Below are 23838 nucleotides of genomic sequence, written 5' to 3' on the forward strand. Positions count from 1 at the left end.
CATGTACGAAGAATTGTTGTCTTATTCATTGTAGAGGATTAGCTGTTAATAAGAAAAACAAGAATGATCTCAGTTATATCTGCTCTAGTAAATCTGAGGCATGTTTGTATTCATTCACTTAATTGTGATTGCTTTTAACTATTGTATTGCTGTTAACTATGCTTTTAACACGAAAAATTGAATTGAAAATGAAAGATATCTGTCTTCAGAGCTACATGAATTATAGTCAGTTAATCATCTGTGCCTCAGCAGAGTTTGCAGCTATTCATTGTGTGCACTTTGAAATGGTTTGCATGGGATACAGCAGTGGAGTGGGTAAACAAAGGTCATGAAAGGAGAGTGAGGGAGAGAGAGAGAGAGAGAGAGAGAGAGAGAGAGAGAGAGAGAGAGAGAGAGAGAGAGAGAGGGAGGGAGAGAGAGAGAGAGAGAGAGAGAGAGAGAGAGAGAGAGAGAGAAAGATAGCATGCTATTATATGCATTATATGAAAATGGCATATAATGCAGTATGCTGTTGGCATGTTCGATATACATAAAGCCTGAAGTATATACTGTATAATAGGTTTACCAGCATGTTGAAGGTATGACCAGAAATTCTATGTATATAAAAAGATAAGAATCAACACAAATATATTATTTTTACTGACTAAGAAAGCTTTGCCGATAAAGGTGTTGATTTACAGAAGTGCAAGGCAAGTGCAATGTAAGCTCAAATCTCTTCTGTCAGCTGAGTACCATGTTCTGTTGATGAACACGAACCGGTCATGCATGAAGAGCCACTTGGAAAAGTCACTCATAATTAGACAAGTCACAGAAATGCCTCAGTGATGTTTATTTCTATTTGTGTATAGGTTTGAGTTAGTCATGATATCTAAGAAGATGATGCATTATAACTTAGGAACTCAACCTAATGTGCAACTTGATGTAATCATTCAAATATCAAGTTAAATATGATTTTCTACAGTGTTTATAACAACCTGGGTAACAATGGTAAAAGAAAATTAATAAAAATAACATGACCTTTACAGTTAAATAAATAATCTATAGATCTTTTAAGGTACTCAACTATGATCATCACTATAAAAAGTAACACCATTATTATTATTATTATTATTATTATTATTATTATTATTATTATTATTATTATTATTATTTATATTAATATTATTGTTATTATCTACTTATTCTTATACTAATAATACTACTTAATACTAATAAAATAATAATAATAATAATAATAATAATAATAATAATAATAATAATAATAACCGTTTTATTTCGTTTTAATTTAGAAGAAATTTTATTTAAAAAAATGGAAAATATTTTAAGTGGAAAATACTTAAAAATAAATAAATAAATAAATAAATAAATAAAATAAGATTAGAGGAATTACTATTTTATATAAACAGCTCGATACTGACATCTAGAGCACAAAAGATGAATATGTTAATTTTAAAATTGCAAATCCAAAGGTATACTGATGCGTTCTGATTATTTAAGGATTACTTATCACTATGAAATGTAAAGATATATCACACACACACACACACACACACATATATATATATATATATATATATATATATATATATATATATATATATATATATATATATATATATATATATATAAACAAAGAGAAGGTTTTAGTATTTTATATATAATATAATATACTAAATATACTATATATTATATAGTAATTAAGTAAATGTTTAAGATCTTAAAGATTCTGCACGATTTCTATGTGTGATATTATTTAACATGTAATCTGTTTTGTGTAAAATGTCAGCTTTTCCTCATGTCTAATCTCCTCTTCTGAAGCATGTGCTCAGACAACACACTACGCTACACTAAACTATACTACACTACACTATACTACACTATACTAAACTATACTACAATACTTTACACTACACTATACTAAACTATACTATACCATACTATACTACACTACATTACGCTATACTACACTACACTTTATAATACTATACTTTACTATACTACACTACACTTTTTAATATACTATATTATACATACTATACTATATTATACTATACTATCCTATACTGCACTAAACCATACTATATTATACTGTACTATCCTATACTGCACTATACTATACTATACTATACTATATGTATTTTATTTGTTGCTCTGACATCCTACGGATAAAGCACCAAGCTTCATGACTCAATGCTGACATCTGGAGCTCGAAGAAGGAAAAAACAGGAAAAAAAACATTTTTTCAGTCTTATATATATTTTGTTTTTATTTCATTTTGAGTAATAATGGAATATTGAACATTTCAGACATTACTCAATCGAATACAAATTTTTGAATTTTTTTTTTTTTTTTTTTTATTGCTTACCAATTTTTCCTGTAATGCTGCTGTTTATAGGCACCCAATATTTCATCCAGGCTAGCTACATGATGAGATGTTCAATTGAAAAGACATTATTAGTCAAACAGATACTGTTTCTGATTTAAACGATTCTGATTTTTTGTTCGTTTTTCACAAAAACATGTGTAACTAGAAATAATTCTTACGAGGCTATTGATTATTAAAAAAAAAAATAAAAGCATAGCTAGCTGTCAGTCTGGTGCCTGTGTGTGTGTGTGTGTATGTATTTGTGTGTTTGTGTATATGTAACAGGAGCTACTTTAAACTGCAGGTATTTTATACTGTTCTTCATAGAGGCACTCAGTGGTGCTATAAAGTTCACACAACACCATCAGCCAAGAAAAGAAAAGAAAAGTAGCTCAGTTAAAGTAATCTTTGCTTAAATACAATCATAGCTCTTCTGACAATGATAACCAGGTAAACATGTAAGAGGATACATTATCTGCATATTTTCTCTAATCAAATAGGAAATAATGGAAAGAAAACACAGCAGACAATAATCCATGCTCATAAGCTTTAAATATTTTTAGTATATGCATATAATCTTATTACCTCATTTTAGGTTACTAAAAGCTTTTCTGCCATTGATTGATTAACAGAATACATGAGAAAGAACTTTCCATATCCAAATACAGCACAATTTAGAAAATACTATACAGACTCTTTTCATATGGAACCCAGCTACAATTACTAATTACATCAATTAAAATGTGAGAAAAACAAAAAGGATACTGAAAAGTTGAGAGGTTTTGGTTACGGATGTGTATGGAGTCTACCGTGTTTACAATAGATATCAAAAATGTTAGATGGACACAAGCATTTAGCTGAGGTTCATATTCTACTGAGAAATCGCATTTAGAAATGATACAAACACATAAAATACAAATTCCAAAGCCATATAAGGTCATATATAAATCAATATAAACCATACATTGTTTTTTTTTACAGTGTATATAAATTATAGATAGAAATGCGTCTAAAATACAGATAGAGAACAATATACATACAGATATTAGTTGCATCTACATATCTACACAATAACTGTACACTGAATCTTGTTTTGTTTCTAAATGATCAGATTTCCTGTGGATCGTTTCAGGGATGTTAGAAAATTCTGTCCATCTTGGGTGTGTTTGGTTCACCACTTGAACTAGAGTCTTCTTTCTGATAGAGTTCTTGCTGATACCCTAGAAGCCTTTTCCTTCCAAGTCGTGTTGTTATCTGTAGACGTTTGTGTGGTATGCTTGATTGTAGCGCTTTTCTGTATGTGTGTGGGCTTTCTTTCCAAACGCTTTCTCTCTTTTTTTTGAGATATACACTTCCAGGTCGTCAAGGATGCACTTGGAGTATCACTTTTTTTATCACCCGCTTCTTCGGTTTCCTGGTTGTGTCCTCCAGGGGCAGACCCGTATTGTATCAAGTCGTCTGAGGAACTTGTTTTTTCCTCCTTTCCAAGCTCAGCTACATCTGCCTGGGTCATGCTGGGGGTCAGCACTGACCGGTTCATGTGCAGCCCAGAGCTGATTGTAGGAATCTGAACCATCTGGATCCCACCTATGGGGATCATGAGGCTAAGACTGGAGCTTGGAGTCTGAGGTTGAGAATGCAGAGGCAGGTGGCTGAGAACTCTTTGGCCTTCCCTGGCCTGCCCATGCCTGAAGAAGAGCAACTCAGCCTGATGCTCTCTCCTCTGAGCTCTACTCGTCTTCTCCTGAAAGGCAAACAGAAGGGCATTTGTGAGTCAAAAAGCTATATCAGGCCGGTTTTGCTTCACCACTGCTATTTTAATAAAACTGAAAACAGCTGTCATCTTAATTTCAGGTAAAATAAATGTTATTTATATCTAAAAAGATACATTAAATAAATACCAAGAATTTAATCTTAGAAACAGAAGTACAGACCAAGTCCATACCCACTTTGTCATACTAACAGAGGCTAAACATTCAGCGGTATATACCCTGTTTGGGTTTGGCATTAATTTTATGTAAAGAGCAATAACCTTCGTTCTTAATAAAGGCACAAGTCCAAAATAACAGTTTGTGTACTTTTGGTATCAGTGTATTTGTTTTGGAATGTTTGGCCTGGATAGATTTGGCTACGTAGCCCAAAAATTGCTGTGTGCACAAATAAAAATTGTCATACTATATGGGGATAAACTAAACTTGGCCAAAGGAAGAAAACATGGACATCTCATTATCCTCGTACTCTTACTGGTTAAAGTCAATACTGAGCAAAGTAATATAAATTATTCCCAAGAAAATATTAACAATGGATGGTTTGGATCAATTTTAAATAGTTGAGCAAAACTCTATGATTATAATGAAAAAAAAGATAAAAAAGTATAGCTTAATATATACTGAAAGCAAAATGATTTAATTTATATTACGGGTATTACTGACAGATCATGTCGAGTAGATCTTTACCGTCATCACAGCTCTATTAATATACACTGTGTAGTACTCTGGTGAGATGAAATAAATTTTCTTCTCGCCAGACAACTTTATTATGTCCTGAAAATGATACAAATTATCATTACAAAATACAAAAATGTATATATGATACAAAAATGACAAATTAAAGGACAAACCCAACATAAAATGTCTTACTAATGTGTTCAGCAATGACAAGCAACTAGAAGAGCTTCAGTGAACCTTGGCATAGATTCGATGCCAAGAAACTTCCTCGGTTTGTGCTGCAATCTTACAAATCAGTCCCAAATCACTCGTTCAATTAGGCTGGGATCAGATAACTGTGAAGGCCATTCTGTATGATATACTGGACATTTTTGTTCACATCACTCATCAGTCAATTCCCAGAGGTTGGAGACAAATCATCCTTGAAGAGACCACTCATCAGGATACGATAGAGGTGATCACTCAGAACACTCAAGACTCATATTTTTAGGAACAGAACACCTAAACCATGAGAGCAAAATGCCTCATACTGCGTAACAGAGGCATAATTTTTCATTTAATTTGTCACCTGTCTGCAGGATTTGATTATTTACACGTCAGAGCAGCAATCTATAAACATTTAGGTATCTACGGTGATCTTAGTATTAAAGAATGACCATACAAGTCCAACTGTGCTGCCTGGATGAATACCAAATGCTGTCCTGGTTAAACAGTAAGAAAAGAAGAAACCAAATTAAACATGGATTAATATAACTCACCAGCTTGTTCTTGGAGCTGACTGTATTGGTTGAAGTATTGGTTAAATCTTGTTGTCTGCAAGCACTCTGGTGTATGGTCACACTAGTCGCAAAACTGGAGCTTTGTAGACTGCTTGGAGACGTGGGACATATGGGAGAAATGGCTTGAACTGGGGAAAGGTGTCTTAGAGAAAAAGGTGAGACAGGTCGGGTAGATGGGGAAAGAGAGGACTGGTAGGGAGACGGAGAGGGGCTAAGCCGGGGAGAGAGACAGTGTAATGGGGACACATCCAGCCATGGGGGGCATGGACAATCAGGGGATAAATGAAGGCCAGGAGAAAGACTGCATATAGTGGAAGAGGACTTCGTTGCAGTGGTGGTCTGCACATATGAAGAACTGCTTGGGCTCAGCTGTCTGGACTCAGTTGTCTGAATATTCTTCACAGAGGCTTCATAATTTGATGCTGACTGACATCCTGGACCTTCACTACAGAGAGATATCTTCACAGATGAGGCAGAGGATTGCGATGTCTCCTCATCAGGATCCTCACTGTCATCCTCTTCCTTATCTGTATCCTCAGCATCTGAGAACTGGTGTTCTTCAGCATCCTCTGGTGCAACACAACCTTCCTCAGCACCACCTACAGGAAAAAGCACAGCAGAATTTCCTTTTTTTCTTTCTTTAATTGGTTTTGTAGTTTTTTTGCTATGATACTATGAAAGATAATGGTTTCATAGGTACCTCCTTCTTCTTCATCTGGCTCATTCATCACAGGTCCAGGAGTGGTCCCCTCAGGACAACGCTTCCCGTGGGCCTTTGACTTCATATGTTTAGTTAGATTTCCTGTGGAGTACAAATCAAAAATACAGAGGATTAGTATTGCAGAGAAAGAAATGTACAGCTAGTGTCTTCCGTGATGCAGTGTTTTGCAATGTATTTAATATTATATAAGATATTCAAAATAGTTATAACAAACAATTGTCTAAACAAAGCCAAAGACTGAATAAATGTGAATTTTTTTATGTGAATTAATGAATTTATTTTCTGTTTGAATTTCACAATTTCTATTTATTTCATCACATTCATTCTTTCGAATCTATAAGTAAAATGCATAATAAAATCATAATCATAATGACACAAAAACCTTTTGAATTACAATTAACTGTATAAACATAATGTAAATGTTTATCCAATAAATTTAGTTTAGTCCAGGAACAAAAATACAACTACTAATACAACTACTAATACATGCATTGCAGGGTGTGAGAAGAATGTTTTGGACTTCAATGGATTGCCTTTGGTTTTGAAAGCGAAGTTGCAATGCTGGCAGATGTAGGGCCGAGCATCGGTGTGCAGTCTGATGTGTTTCCGCAGCATGCTGGGCTTTTTACAGCGGATCCCACACTCTTCACACACGTAACGGCCTCTCCCACGTCCCCGCACGTACACATACTCCTCACTTGACCTGTAGCTGAAATAACAATTTTTTTCTTTAAGAAGACATACTGTAAGGACTAGCCGAGGTAACAGTCAGGAAAGATTAATAGAAAGAAATTAATCACATGATATATTTAAAACGTTCTTGACTAATATACAAACTTTCAAAATATGACATTTAAGTGAGTAAGTTCATACAAAATAGAATATAATATTGTGGAAAAACTCTAGCGGTGTAAACACATTTAAAGTTATATTATAGACTTATAGAGGATTTTAGACTGTGTAAGAAATACTGTGTAAACTGTCATGTACTTTTTTAAGTTAGATTTGACTGCTGATCTATAGCACCTGCACAGACTGCTTTTACAATCTGCTTTTTAAAAAAAGAAACCAGTATATTTGGGCAAGACATTACACACAGACATGTAGACACATGGACACAAACTCTGACTGGGTGTCCAACCGTAGGTGTTCAGAGAGTCCCAAAATGGGGCCTCCACTTTACCTCAAACAGAGAGCCATTTATAATGTCAAGAATCTAGCCCCCTCATTCCAAACCCATCACCACCCACACCTCCCAGCTTAAACATGGGGTGCCAGGACTGTTGCCCAGAGTCTACATAGTGTACGTATGCCAACACAAACAGCTAAGAGGGAGGGAAACCCTGCCTCAATCCAGCTGCTCCGAAAATATTACCAATTGCTGAACAAGACCACTACACCACCTTTCTTATTAATAACAATGATAACAGTGTGCAAACTAAAAAACCTTTTAGCTTCGTCATTCTCGTATTTACATTACTGGTTTAAGGCTTGAAAAATACATCAATGTTTACTGTGTAGTAAACTAGGCAAAGTCATTGGTATACAAATGAGCTACAGTTAAATATTTCAAGGAGCTAAAACATTTACATCAGGGAGGGGAAAAAGGTCCTGGAAAAAAAATAAGGCCCATCAGACTTCATGTAATTCTGTACTGAAACTAAGAAATTAGTAGTAATTAGATGGTAATGCAATCTATATCTGTTTTTTTTTTTTTTTTTTTGCCCCAAATATCTGGGTCTCTGTCTGTATTTGATCAGAAACACTAAGGGAAAAACAAGGCCTGAAGGAAAGCTAGTAAATTTTTATTAAAACAACTAACAAGCAAACTAACTAATTAACTAAATAAATAAATAACTAAATAACTAAGTAGCAAACACTGGCATTCATAAGAACAAAGTCTTTCCAAAATCAGGAGAATGGTGTGTATAGACAACAACAACAACAATCATAATATTTTTTACATTCGAACCTACTACAGAGTTGGGACATTATACTTCTAGTCTACATGGGGTCCTAGCAGCACTCATTATAATGCCCCTATGGTATTCCAAGAACATTATCATCAAATAAAAATGACAAATAGGATTCACAGTATAGAAAAGTATCTGTACTATGCCAGCTCTATGGTAGAAACACGGTTTTATTTTGGAGCTAAGTAAGTGAGTGTTTAGGTTAGACTACTGAAAAAATACACTGACAGTAGACCAAAATAGACCACCATCTACTAGTGTTAATTTCGTCACCTATTTTTAATTTAGTCTTAGTCTTAGTCTTGTGCCAAATGTCCTTGTTAGTTTTAGTCATATTTAGTCATTCACATATCTCTTTTGTTAGTCTTAGTTTTAGTCGACTAAAAGTCTCGTCATTTTAGTCTAGTTTTAGTCAAAAGAAAACTCAAGGTATCTTAGTCTAGTTTTAGTTTTAATTTTAGTCTAGTTTTAGTAAAAACCACATCTGGAATCTATTGTAAGAATAAATACAACGAGACCTCATTAAATGCAATAATATCAGGAACACAAGTGTTATAGTGGAAATAAATAACTTAATGAAAAGCCTAAGATCAAAACTGTAGGTGTGTATATATATATGTATATATATATATATATATATATATATATATATATATATATATATATATATATATATATATATATATATATATGTATTGCACACACCATTATTAATGATATTTGGAGCAATATTACATGTAATTGTTAAACTTGATTCCCTTACATATACATTTGTTTTTAAGCCCAATTATTCATCTTGATTATGATGTGATTGTGACAGGGGCGCGGGTAGAGGTTTCAGGTTGGGGGTGCTGAGTTTTTTCTGTCACCACTTTTGAATAAGAAACAATATCAAGGCTATAAAACTTGTCAAAACTCCGCGAATCACAAAAGTATCAGTGAGAAGTTGAGCACACTTGTTTAAACAGTGCATACACTCGAACTTGACTGCACATCACATTTTTTACTTTAATGATACTGCTTTTAATCATAATGCAAAGACCGGTCATCGGGACATAAGCTGTCATTTACAATAAAGAGCCTGCGCAGCGACAGGAAATATAATTTAACGCAAAAACCCGCCTAGACCAGGGGTGGACTTGCGCTCAGGATTTTTTATTTATTTTAATCATTTTTTTGAGCGGCGTGTGGACGAATTCTTTCTACGCACACACTATTTTATTTCTTGATAACAGACCGCTGCGAACTATAACACACCATTGCCATGAAAAACAGAGCGTTGCCATGGACACACAGGATTCTAACCGTAGAGACGGAGCGCACTATTTTCTTTAGAGGAAACAATACAATTGTTTTTAAATCAATAAACTCCTTTTTAAATCATCATTTTGAGTCAAATTATCGATTTATTTGGTATGTAGCAATATAATAAGCGGGATCCGCTTCGCAGACCTGTAACTTGAGCAACAGCGTGAAGCGCGAATATTTTAAAGGCATAACAGCTGATGAAAAAGCAGAGACAATTGTAGATGAAAATGAAGAGAGATTTTATCTTAGTTTTTATTTTATACAAAACATTTTCGTCTCGTCTTTTTTCGTCAACAATAATGCATGTTAATTTAGTCTTAGTCAGCGTTTTTGGACAGTGGTGCAGCCTTGTCATCGTCTCGTCTTAGTCATGAAAAAAAGGTTGTTGACGAACATATTTCGTCTCGTCTCGTCTGACGAAATTAACACTACCACCTACACATATCTGCATAACTGCCATTATTCTATATAACTTATTCGTAACATCGCTACAAGGCAGAGTTAAGCGTATCCCATGAAAAATAAGTATCTTCATTATCTTATCCTCAACTATTATGTGCTAATGCTATAACAGCACAAAAACCATGCCCTAACATTTTCTCATCAAAGTGAGAAAAAAAAATAGACCATTAAAAATGTTTGAGCATCTTATCAGCACTTATGACCTCAAAAAAACAAAGAGCAGACTGCTGCTTGGCTGATTGATGAGTCAACCTCACAGCGTCTGCATTAATTGTGAGATCAAAGCACTGTGGAGAATATTTTGTGCAAGCACTCACTGTGAGGGAAAGACACAGATGGCTGCTTTCATACACAGACATGACAATTTGTCTGTGAAACTCATAAACCTCAAGGGCGCAGTCACAAACACCTACATCATGGAACAGCTTTCAGCGACAAAATGGGGAGCAGCATAAATGTCCATGTTTTGCACTTTATGTAAACAAAGGAAATAGCAGCAGTGATCAATAAATTCACCACTGTTCATCATCTACTTTGATACTTCTTTGATCAGCGCTGTTATTTCTATAATACTATATAAATTCTTTAACAACTAAAAACTAAAACTATCTAACATGTTATCTAAAAATACAGCTGTGCCCTTCTGCCTCTCTGTCCTTAACTGGAGCTGAATGACCAAAATCATTTATGCAGTTTGGCATCAGCAGGGCTCTGCGGGGTTTGCAGGAGAGAGGAAGTAAACGCCAGGCTAGGTAGTTTCCTGGCTCAAGCCACGTAACAGAAGGTCTGTGTTGGCTCTGACAGCAAAGCAATCTCCTGCAGCAGAGGGGGCAAGAACAACACAGCACAGCGCACTGAAATACTGGTGACAAAAGTACAAACATGACCAAGATACACAGTGCAGGCACTATAAAATAAGCTCCAACAAAAGCTAAAAGGCTTCTGTAAATTACTGTACTCTGAAACATGACATACCAAAACAATTGATTTTTGCTATAAAAAGTGTTTTTTCCAAGACATACTGAGACTCAATGATATCAAGATCAGAATCCCTCAATTAATATACAAAATCACTTTGTAAAACAAATCAAATCAAAATCAAATCAAATTTTATTTGTCACATACACATACATACAGAACACGACATGCAGTGAAATGCTTTTTGCATCTGTCCGGTATTCAAACCAACAGTGTTGTATAAAGTACTAGAAAGCAATACTTGAAAAAAGTATCGTACTAGAAAAAGACTTTGTTAGAAGTGAAAGTTACCTTTTAGAATATTACTCAAGTAAAAGTCTTGAAGTATCTGATATATCGTCGCTGTCAGGCGGAATCCTCGTATCTCCAAAACCATTATTTTTCAGGAAATTTAAAAAACGCCGTACCTTATCTGCAGTGCACAGGGTTTAGTCCGCGTTGCAGTGGATTGTCTTGCGCTAAATTGCTGTCCTCAGACGAGCACCAAAACTAGCGGGGGTCAAGATTTTTTTTTATTTGAGCCCAGTGTTTTGAAGACATTTACCTCAGAAGACATGTTGACTCGTTGCGACTCTTATTAAGGAGAAATATGCCGCAAAGCTCTCCCACGGAGTGAGGAAGAGGTGGACAGTTGAAGTGTCCAATGGAGTTATGAGATTTGCGCTCAAGCTATTTTCAAGACTTTAGATTGGTTAATAACTTGTAAAAATAACAGACCCACGTGGGAACTGACCAATAGCATCGATATGTGAAAAAATATGAAATTGACCAAATTTGGACATACGAGGTTTCCGCCCAACAGCGACGATATACTGTACTTAAGTACCAAAAGTAATTTTCTGATATTTAATGTAATTAAGTAAGCATTACGCTGAAATAGAGCTTGCGGACATGCGTAATGCAAGTGATTAGCCAAACCTCCCTTATTGCAGTCGCACACATTTCTTCTGATTTTATTTTGTAGTAACGAGTAACAAAGATGCTTAGTGGAAATATATCGGAGTAAAAGTATACATTTTTTCTAGGAAATGTAGTCGAGTAAAAGTGAAAGTTGACATAAATTTAAATAGCGAAGTAAAATACAGATACGTGAAATTTCTACTTTACATTACATTACATTACAACACTGCAAACCAATATAAAAATATAACCAAAAGGAGGTAGATGAATAAAAAAAAGTATAAACTATATAAAAAGAAACTATATAAAATATGAAAATATAAGTGAAAAATAATGTATATACATAAATATCCTTAATGTGTATGTTTTTTAATTATTGTCCTTAAAGTGTCCATGTGCAGTATGGTGTGTATAAAGTGCTGTAGATGTCCTGCAGGTCAGGGAGCTCGGTGTGGATGGTACCTTCAGCTGATCGCACCACCCTCTGGAGGGCTCGCCTGTCCTGCATGGTGCTGTTCCTGAACCAGGAAGTGATGCTACCCATCAGGACGCTCTCAATGGTGCAGGTGTAGAAAGTCTTTAGCACCTGAGAGTGTAGTTTGAAGTCCCTTAAGCGTGTCAGATGGTACAGACGATGCCGGGCCTTCTTCACCAGGGTGTTGATGTGACAGGACCAAGGTCCTGTGTGATGTGAACACCCAGGTATCGGAAACTGTCCACTCTCAACACTGGAGTCCTGTTGATGTTATCACCGCTCCTGCTTTGTGCTGAAGTCCACTATCAACTCCTTCGTCTTGCTGACATTCAGGAGAAGATTGTTCTCCTGGCACCCTCTCTCCAGGTTTTTAGTCTCCTGTACGTAGTCCATCTTGTCGTTGTTGGAGATCAGGCCCACCACAACAGTGTCGTCAGCAAACTTGATGGTGGTGGAGTTGGAAGTGGCCACACAGTCATATGTGTACAGTGAGTACAGCAGGGGGCTCAGAACACAACCCTGGGGAGCTCCAGTGCTGAGGGTGAGGGTGGATGAGGTATGTTTGCCTACCCATATGGCTTGTGGTCTGTCTGTCAGGAAGTTGGAGATCCATTGACACAGCGGCAGGCTGAGTCCCAGGACCTCCAACTTAGAGGTCAGCGTGGAGGGAATTATGGTGTTAAACGCTGAACTATAGTCCACAAACAGCATTTTTGCATAATTCCCTTTTCTGTTCCCTTTTCCCTTTTCCTTGTAGTGTGGAGAAGATGAGCGATGACGTCCTCAGTACAGCGGTTCTGTCAGTACGCGAACTGTAGTGGAACAAGTGTGTCTGGTAGTGATGCAGTGATGAAGTCTTTCGAAGCACTTCATCACTACTGAGGTCAGAGCTACAGGGCAGTAATCGTTGAGGCAGGCGGGCTGGGGTTTCTTCGGGACAGGAACAATGGTGGACTGTTTGAAGCAGGGGACAACAGACTGTTCCAGTGAGAGGTTGAATATCTCAGTGATCACCGGTGCTAGCTGGTCAGCGCAGGCTTTCAGAACCCGACCTGTGAAGCTGTCTGGTCCCGCTGCCTTCCTGGTATTCACTCTTCTGAATGCCCTCCTCACGTCATGCTCTGAAATGGTGAACGTGTTTACCTCTCCAGCTCTCTCAGCGTGCATGCTGTTTGTCCCGCTACTGCCGCTAGCCTCGAAGCGAGGGTAGAAGATATTTAGCTCGTCAGCCAAAGAAGCGTCCACATTCCCCATTCTAGAAGCTGGTCTTCTATAGTCTGTGATTTTCCTTAGTCCCTTCCACCATGTTGGAACTGTGACTATAGTTTCCGCTGCTTTGCTTCCTTGACCGCTCTGCGCACGCTGTAAGACGCAGCCTTGTACTCACTACAACACGTGGCCAGCCCCGTGTTGTAGGAATCTCAGAGCATCGCGGATGGTTTTATCCACCCACGGCTTCTGGTTGGGAAACGTTCTGAAGGTGGTTTTCTGCACTGTATCATCCGCTAGTTTCCCAATGAATCCCACAACGGCTTCCATAAACATGTTGACATCATCAGAGCTGCACCTGAACATGTCCCAGACTGCGTCATCTAAAGCGTCCTGCAGAGCGGCCACCGATTGGTCAGTTCAGCGCACGACCACCCTCTGAACCGGAGTTCCCTGTTTCAGCCTTTGTTTGTAAACAGGCATGAGGAAGATGGCGGCATGGTCCGATTTCCCAAACGGTGGACGTGATTGTGCCTTGTAGCTCTTCTTGAATGGTGTGTAGCAGTGGTCCAGTGTCCTTTCACCCCTGGTGGGGCAGGTGATGTGCTGCTGAAAGTTCGGTAGTGCGCGCTTGAGGTTGGCACTGTTAAAGTCTCCCACCACAATGAGTGCAGCATCCCAATGCTGTGTTTGGTGAAGCATTAGTGTTTCATGTAAGTCCCATACCGCAATGTCCGTGTCCGATTGAGGTGGAATATAAACAGCACTGACTATGACCGAGCTGAATTCCCGAGGTAGATAGAAGGGCCGACATTTGATGGTCAGTAGTTCCAGATTTGGTGTGCAGGAGCGTGAAAGAGGAACGATGCTCACACTGTTGCACCGATGGTTGTTCACCATCAGACACACTCCACCTCCCCGATTTCCCTGACTTCAGTGTTCTGTCCATGTGGTAAACTGAGAAAAACTCAGCCAGCTGGATGGCATGGTCTGGTACCGCTGGGTTCAGCCATGTCTCGGTGAAGCAGAGAAGGTTGCAGTCCCGAATATCCCTCTGGAATTTGACCCTTGCCCTGAGGTCGTTGAGCTTGTTTTCCAGAGACTGGACATTGGCTAACATTAGGTGAGGGAGCACGGTGTGCACATGCCCTCAGCCTGTTCCTGACGCCAGCTCGTTTCCCTCGTGGACACCGGTGTGGGTCATGTCCTTTGTTCCTCCTCAGGATCTCGCTTAGCCAGCATGGGTCCGGGTTTAAAAATAGCGAAGTGTGAGTGGATTGTACACCAATAGATATGAGTGGCTCAGCCATATCTAACGATGATCATCTTGTGTAAATATATCTGTATCTATGTAAATAAATATGTAAAATAAACAAAAAAGACAAAGTCTTTGGCTCATTTCTGTTATTAGAAAAACCCTCTAGAACCTAGTGGAGGTTTTGGTACATCCACCACCAAGAAGAATAGTTAGAAGATTAGACATTAATCCTTGCTGTGACCTTGATCTTGCCTGGATCAATTCTAAAAAATAATCAGTTTATCTGTTGGTGGCAGTGCAATCCATATTAATCCTAAAGGTCAACCATTCTATCTTGAGATTTTGCACTGAGAATCCACTGAGTGGTGAAAGCATTAGGTTCTTAATATCAGTTTGTAAGTTTGATGATCTGACTGACCTAGAAAACATGTTAAAAGTTTGCATACTAGACACAGTAGAGGTCTACAAACATTGGTTTGTAGTAATAGTTGAACTAATTCAAAATGTAAGTGTGTCTTACCCTCCTTCGCAGATTTGTACCCGGAGGATCTCATTGTATTTGGAGGTAGACTGTGCTTCCTCTTCTCCCTCTTCCTTTGGTATCTGTTCAGTCTTTCTCTGCTCAGCGTTCTGGATCTCTGTGGGGTCTATGGGCTGTATGGCACGTACCTATACTCGAGAGAGACACGGGCAAGTTCACCAATCCTGCTCCGGGTGCCCAGGGAGACAGAGATGAGGAAATTCACTTTCAACATTTTGCAGAATGTATTTTAAGCGATTTTGACTCCAAAGAGTCACGTAAGTCACTCTTAAAAACATACTAAACTCTACTTTTTCTTGTCCCTAAAAAAGATGTACCCTCAAACATATATCTTACATAATGTATATCTTTTGTGCTTTTAGTAACTAAACTATAGTGTACCTTAAAAGGTGCATGAATTGCAAATTTAAAGCTTTACACTAAATAATAAACATTGGTCCAACAGTGGCCCTTGTGGTCAATTTATGTACAATGTAAACTATATTCATGTTTCCAGGTCAAAGATACATACTAAAGGTATAAAAAAAAGTACCATTAATGGTACCAATCTATCAACATGGAAAGTTTGTTGGACCTATATTCCTACACTGCATTTCATATATTTTTTTAACAAGCCATCAAGGTCATACAATACAATATATGACCAAAGATTTGTGGACAACTGACCATCACACCAGTAGGCGAGCCATCATTCAACTGTAGCCAACAAATTTGCCTGCACACTCCTTTACCTCAAACCCAATGAACAAGTGAACTGGGATGGTGGGTGTTCCCGAGCCCTCCTCACCATACTCATCACTCTTCAATACCTGACCATGCTAATGCTATTGTGGCTAAATAGGCAAATCACCACAGTCATAGTCTAAAATCTAGTGGAAAGCCTTCCAAGAAGAGTGGAGATTATTAGCACTGCCTTGAAACAAGCATGTGTGATTATTAAGGTCATGTGTCCAAAATCATTTGGCCATATGGTATATATATAAATACTTTGAAAATTTTCTCATATGCCTCATACATTGCACTAATGCTGGAGATTACCTCAGCCTCCTTGTGATCCCTTGTGTCAGGTGCTGCAGGTTTTCCCACTGTGGAGGGAGGCATTGCAGCTGTAGTGTATGTAAAATTAGTATGTCTTTGCTTGCAGTACACAAGGGAGAGTACATCTTTGCTTGTTAGCCCTGGAGGGTTTGGATTCCGAGTACTTGTGCGCCAAGTGGAATAGACCGAGTTCTGGTTGTCATCTTGGGCAGATGGATTGGGTTTGACGTAGTTTAGATAGCACCAAGTAGTTGCAAGATTTGTGTCAAGAGAAGTGTATGAAGTCTCTTCTTTCTTTATTGGGGCTACAATTATTTTTGTACACAACTGAGAGTCTTCTTTTATGCAAGAAATTAAACTACTTGTATTGCTCTGTGCATTGTCTCTGTCCTCCTCCTCTTCTTTTACTCGTTTCTGTTGTTGACTATGAGTGGTAAGTTCCACACTGCTTGTTGGGGACAGTACCCGTTTATTTCCCCCTGCACTGGAGGATTTGGAACCCTCAGCTACTGGTGGTTGATCTTTAAAATCAAATCTAGATCCTGTAGATTCTAATCTTAAACCAGAGCAGCTAGGAGCCTGAGATGCTGAAATAACTGTCTGTGACAGTGTAGTGTAAACTGAATTGGCATGGGAAGGTAAATCTGAATAAAGGCGAACAGGCACTCTCTGCATCCCAAGAGGCCTCAAAAGCTCTTGGCTTGGAGTAATATCAAGATGGGGGTGGTAATGATGATAATTGGCAGTTGACTGCCCAAAATCATCCTCTGTGGGGATCTCAAGCTTAAGACCTGAGGACACTGACTGGTAATGTGCTCTTGCAGCACCTGACAGGCAGTGCAGATTTTCCATGACTGTATGATCATCAGTTTGGATCACTGCATTTAAAGGAGTAACAGGTTTATGAGACACTGTGGGACACACTGTATTGCTTAAAGACACATTATGGAATGAAGAAGGCACAGAGAAATGAGATGTGTCAGGGCTATGTCTAGGGGAAATGCTTGCATTTGGAAATGGGGGATTACCACTATGAATTGGCTTTGGTTGGGGGTCCTCTTCCTCTGGCTCTTTTACAGCAGAATGTTTAATCAAGAGGCATTTGCGCCTTTCCCTCCAACCTGCAGGTGTTCGATCAGGGGATAAACAGCTGTAATCAAAGGACTTACTTCTGGTCTCAACAATGGGGTTTGTCTGCTGAGGTATATGTGGTGCTTGCTCAGATGCAGATCGTTGCATTTCTCTGTGAGTGTGGTGAGTACTTGAGATTGTTAATGTATGAGTAGCTCTTGACCTTCTAGACATTGTGTCAACGTCACTTTGGACAGATTCCTCAACTGATGTGGAATGACTATATCGGTGAGTATCCTGACTTGGACTATGAGGTACAGATAGTGATTCAAAACTGGAGTCTCCAGAGGACTGATTTGCCTCTGCAAGACGAAGTCTTTTCTTTTTTGGTGGCAACTTCTCAATGGGAAGCTGGGCCAGTGATGGACTTCTCTGGGGCCACTGAAAGTCTTCAACTTTTTTTGTCTCTTTAGTTTCAGATAGTTCTAAATGGAGTGGCACTTTCGTGTTGATATTTGTTTCTTCTGTCACTCGAATTTCTGGTATTTGGACATTGTGTTGGCGAACAAGCTTACGGAAGTTTGGCTTTGTTGTCTGTTCCTTTAAGTAAATGTGAGTTGATGGTTCTTGTTTGTTAAATAAACTAGTATGTTGTATCACTGATACTCCTTTTAGTGTGTTCTCTTTCTCGTGTGCCTGCATTGACACAACAGATTCTATGGTGGGCTTTACACATGTTGCAATATATCCTTGTGATGTTGTAAAGGTAGTTGCCAAGGCAGTTGATGGTAAGGCAGGATCATCAAGTTCTAGACTCTCTTCCTTTCTCCTTTTCCGCACTGCTAAGCCACCAATTCGAGCTTTGAGAAATGTCCCATGCTCTTCAGCTTGACATGCAGGAATTTCAAGTTGGTTAGATGGCAAAGCAGGGCAGTGGTGGCTCTTATGTATTTTATATTTTTCCCAGTTGTTGCAAGCAAGTCCACATGCTTCACACTCAAATGGCTCTAGCTGTTTTTGCTTGCAATCAGAGACCATGGAAACTGAGGAATGAAATGGTGTGCTGGAACTGGGCTGTTCCTCAGTAGTAATTTCAGCACCAATGGGTAATTCAATTGCAGGCTGACGCCTTAACATACCATGCCGCCTGTTCTGAGCTGGTTGTTCATCAAATGAGTGGCTGTGACGAAAGTTTTGTGAGGCAGCAGTGTTTTCAACGCTTGCATCTGATGGTAATGAGTGACTTCTTAAAAGAGGACCAGCTGACAAAGGATTAGCTGGCTGACTGACATTGATAGAGTGCTGTTGAAATTTCTCACAAGGGACACCAAGAGTGATGGACCCACTGCTTTTGGAACTAATGTCTATCTCTTTTGCTCTACGAAGAATTGTATCTTTAGAAAGAGATGACTCAATACTGCTCCTTCTAGAAAGAGAAAACCTTCTGGGTTTGACACTATCAATCTTGCTTGTGTCTACAACTGCTTCATTGATGGTGATGAGTTTGGTAATGTGATCAATTACTTGCTTTTTAGGCACTGAGAAAGGGATGCTCCTCCCGTCTTGTTCTGCAGAGTGTTCATCCTGTTGATGAACTGTTCTGTGTAAGTGACCAAGACGACCAAATTTTCCAAGAATAACCTCTGCATAACTTTTGGCACTTGTGTTTGGCAGACTGTCTTGAGAGACTTCAGTGCTCTCAGAACGAGAGAAATAACCTGACTCTGTGCTGCCTTTGCTGCCTGGACCAAATGATGAGGAGGTCTCATCAGATGAGCCCACAGGAGCTCGTCTTCCTTTGCTAAGCCTCATAGCTAGTCTCTTTTTAACAGCATGAGAGTATTCTAGTCCCCGTGACTGTCCTTCGGGGGATCTTTCTGTGCCAGAATTTATTTGAGAGGATATCATCTCTTGATTTTTAAGAGTAAGAGATGAAGATAGCTGACCAATGTCTTCATCTGATTCTGTAATTGGCTCATCATGACAACTCATGTCAGGCCCCTGTCTACCGGAGGTCATGCCAGCTTTTATCTTATGCGTGTGTGACTTACGGTGCTTGTAAAGGTTACTCTTAGTTTTAAAAGAAAAACCACATGGTGCACAAGGGTAAGGCCTTTCTCCAGTGTGGGAACGTATATGTTTCTGTAGTACACTGGGCTTGGCACATGCACGGCCACAGTAGGTGCAAACATACTTTCCTGGCTTCTGAGGTTTACGTTCACGTTTTTGTTTCGGTGTGCTTTCTTGCGTCTCCATCGAAGGTTGCACTGACACTGATGAAGTTGCAGTCTCAGGGCATTTGTTAGAAACTTCCCTATCTTCAGCACTTCTGGAAACCCGTTCTGACTTCCCTCGCTCGGGGATATCGCCTTCCTGAACATTTTTTTTCTGAAGCCGGAGACGCTTTCTCTCATGACGAAGCCTTTTTGTCTGTCTCGAATGAGACGGTCCATGCTGCTGCTGGGAATAAGCTGTGGTTGGTTTTGGGTTGTTGACACAAGACTCACATTGAGGTTCATGAAGGTGTTCTTGACCTCCTGACTGCTCCCCAGTGCTCAGTTGTCTATGTGAGACCTCCATAAAATGTGGAAATGGCCTCTGGTAGAAAGACTATCTCACAAACTTTAAATAATGTAGATTCATTATAGACACAATATGTTCAAAGAAGAACATTTTTTGGGATCTCTAAGGAATCCTGGAATCAGGGAAATTTAATTTATAATGAAAGTGATGCAGTGAAAAACTACTTGAGATTTTCAGTCTTCATTGCTTGTCAAAGATGATCCTATTCTGTTTATTGTAACTTGTACAGAAGTTAGAATATCAGTATAGCTCATTCATAGATGTTTTTCTTGGTACTGGTGTCCTTGGACTGAATAAACTTCAAAAGCTCTTCTTTGTCAAAATGGAATCACCTTCGAAGTTCTGAAATACACCACAAATAAAGAAATAAATGAGATGATCTATGGAGTTTAAGGCATACTAACAAATAAAGAAATAAGATAGAAATAAACCTCCAAATGCATAAACATTACACATATGCTGCTTGAATGCATACACATGCTCTAGTCTTGTAGTTACACTGTAAATATCAAGTGTACTGTACCATTAAACGGACATTTTGTTGGCTAAACATTTAATGATTCAAGCCCATCTGTCACTAAGTACAATATGTGATCCACCCTATTCAATGTCCAGTAGTGAGGACTAGAGCTATTTTTTCCATGCACCATTTGTGATATTCTTGTTCATCCTTTAGCTTTAGCTTACTGCAAACCCTGTGGTGCTTCTAAAGAGCTTCAAAATTCCAGCAGTGCCGCTGCATCTGATGCACACACACCCTATACACCACTACCATGTCAGTGCCACTGCTATGTTGAAAACAGCCAACACCCTATAATAACTGGACAGTATGGCTACATTGAGTTAATGTACAGTATACACATTCATTTTTCTAACAAAATCTTGAAAATGCCAGTATCCCTTTCATTCAGTGTTTGAGAACTGAGTTTCCCCAAACCTCCATTGTCATCCTAATTGTTTATATAAATCATTATTCCCTTAAAGAGCTAATTACCAAAAGCACTCTTATAGTTGTTCCTACCTAGTAAAGACAAAGCTGTTTGAGACAAATAAATGTTTTCTCACTATTTTCATTTTAATAAATACAGGATCCAAGCATCTTCACTCACTAACGAGCTGGCACCTGTGCCCACGCTTTGCTGCAGGGGTGGAAAGGTGTGGAACCATATGGGATCCTGCTGGTAATGCAAATCATTGCCAGAAGTGCATTCCAGACTTGTTATGTTGTGGAGTGCATCTGAGAAAATTATTCTTGGTGGTCAACTTTTCTCTGCTAGGAGTCTTTTTTATTTACAATAATTGCATTTGAATGTATCATTACTGTTATTAAAGAAAAACAATGAGTAATAAAATTCAGTGTTGTAATGTAACAGAGTACATATACTTCGTTACTGTACTTAAGTAGAAATGTCATGTATCTGTACTTTACTTCGATATTTAAATTTATGTCAACTTTCACTTTTACTCCACTACATTTCCTAGATAAAATGTATACTTTTACTCCGCTATATTTCCACTAAGCATCTTCGTTACTATTTACTACAAAATAAAATCAGAAGAAATGTGTGCAACTGCAATAAGTGAGGTTTGGCAAATCACTGCTCCTAGATTGCATTACGCTCCACATGCTCTATTTCAGCGTAATGTTGTCAAAGGAGGTGGAAGCACAACTGAAACCGCCATGGAAGCACCTACTAGAGGACCTCCCGTTATCGTAGACCAGGGGTGGCCAACCAGTCAGAGACCAAGAGCCAGATTTTTTACTGTTACCGCAAAGAGCCGCATTATACACATGGGTACATATGAACATCACATTTTTTTTCCTGCCATTTTGAAAGCAAACTTGACACAAATTGTTTACTCAAATAATCTTGCTCCTACTGGGAAACTTTGAGGTACTTTCATCCCACTAACATGCGCGTTTGACAAAATTAGCGTATTGAACTCAAGCGAAGCGAACACGCACATTAAAAAGACACAAATACAAACTTCGGTATGAACGTAAGAGCCGCAGGAAACCAGGCATAGAGCCGCATGCGGCTCGGGACCCGCGGGTTGGCTACCCCTGTCGTAGACGACCACCCCGACGATAGTGGTGAACAGGGTGAAGAAGATAACGTTTTACACCCCTGGCCATATTTGCAAGAAATGTTTCTGTACATTGGAATGAAAGATTCTTCCTACCAGATGAAATGCCTCTTATGCCTACCGAAATCACTGAAATTTTACTTTTTACTTTTACTTCAAATACTTAAGTACATTAAATATCAGAAAATTACTTTTGATACTTAAGTACAGTATATATCAGATACTTTAATACTTTTACTAGAGTAATATTCTAAAAGGTAACTTTCACTTCTACCAAAGTCTTTTTCTAGCACGATACTTGTACTTTTACTCAAGTATTGCTTTCTAGTACTTTATACAACACTGATAAAATTACATGTAAATACACTGTATGGAAAAAAGGATGTGAATGCTTGCCCATGACCCCCATATGTAAGCGTTCCCCAAACTTTCCCCGGACCTAAGCCTTTTCAACATGGCAGTGTCCATCATCACAAAGTGAGGTCCATTGTTAGTTGCTGACTCTGAGAACTCCCTAGACTTAACTCGGGGTTGTAACACCATGAAGACATAGATTGCCAAGGTTGGTATGGAACCACACGTGAACCACACCTCACTGAACACATTTGGGATGAATTGGAATGCCAAATCACACCAGGCTTCCTCAACTGACATCAGTCCCCAACATCACTAATGACCTTGTAGCTGAAAAGGCAGTACTTGCTTAGTCCTAGGGTGAGTCCTGTTCCTCATGACACTGCTGGTGTATGTTATGCAAGTGATTCATGTGTAAAATATAATTATATTTTCACATGGAACTCTAAATTACATCCATATCTTTTTCTGACAGAAGGCAGTAGAGATGAAAGGCTTATACGTAATCAATATGTAATGCAAATACAGCTTTGTTGGTTACTACTTTGTAAATGAAATTGGGTCATAGAAGCGTTTATCACCACATATACATTCATTCATTCATCTTCTACTGCTTATCCGAACTACCTCGGGTCACGGGGAGCCTGTGCCTATCTCAGGCGTCATCGGGCATCAAGGCAGGATACACCCTGGACGGAGTGCCAACCCATCGCAGGGCACACACACATATACATTACAGTAAAATACTTTTCTTTGCTTATCCCAAATAAGGAGGTTGGGGTCAAAGCACAGAAGTATCTATGATACAGGGAGGGTTAAAGGCCTTACTCAATTGCCCAACAGTGGTAACTTGGCAGCACTGGGGCTTGAACTGTGACCTTCCAAGCAACAACCCAGAGCCTTAACCAGTTGAGCCACCACTGGCATCCAAATGATTCTTACCAATGCTGGCAATTATCTGGGGCTAAAGGAACCCTATTTACAGATGAAATTAGTTGTATCTATTTCAAATTGTACCATAGACAAGTTATAGTCTGTTTTTGTTATCATATATTTTAGTACAGTCGATTAATATGTAAAGAATAACAGTAACACCCTAAAGGATATATATTAAAACATATTTTTAAAAAAAAGAATTTAATAATTCAGAACTCTAAGCTGTTTAAGTAAAGGCAATAATAACAAAAATAGCAATAATATTGACATTTGTATATCAGAAAATTCTTAAAGGAATGAGAATAATTTGAAGCATTAACAGGTACATGTCTGTCTGATGATGTTTTTAAAG

At 38.4% G+C, this 23838-nt stretch overlaps 1 protein-coding gene across 2 annotated transcripts in view; it reads right to left on the reverse strand.

Moving 5' to 3' along the window:
* Window positions 1-2578: 2578 nt before the first annotated feature.
* The window catches only part of hivep3a (HIVEP zinc finger 3a), a 40638-nt gene continuing 19378 nt past the window's right edge, over window positions 2579-23838 (reverse strand). For both annotated transcript variants that reach the window (XM_060865807.1, XM_060865808.1), the window contains exons 2-7: window positions 16455-20450; window positions 15396-15544; window positions 6846-7021; window positions 6292-6393; window positions 5571-6190; window positions 2579-4109 (exon numbers count right to left, since the gene is read on the reverse strand). In XM_060865807.1, coding sequence (XP_060721790.1) covers window positions 3549-4109; window positions 5571-6190; window positions 6292-6393; window positions 6846-7021; window positions 15396-15544; window positions 16455-20105 — 5259 coding nt within the window. In that variant the 5' untranslated portion in view covers window positions 20106-20450 and the 3' untranslated portion in view covers window positions 2579-3548. The remainder of the gene's footprint in view (window positions 4110-5570; window positions 6191-6291; window positions 6394-6845; window positions 7022-15395; window positions 15545-16454; window positions 20451-23838) is intronic.

This window comes from Tachysurus vachellii, chromosome 3 (assembly GCF_030014155.1).
Source record: "Tachysurus vachellii isolate PV-2020 chromosome 3, HZAU_Pvac_v1, whole genome shotgun sequence".
NCBI classification, from domain to species: Eukaryota; Metazoa; Chordata; class Actinopteri; order Siluriformes; family Bagridae; genus Tachysurus; species Tachysurus vachellii.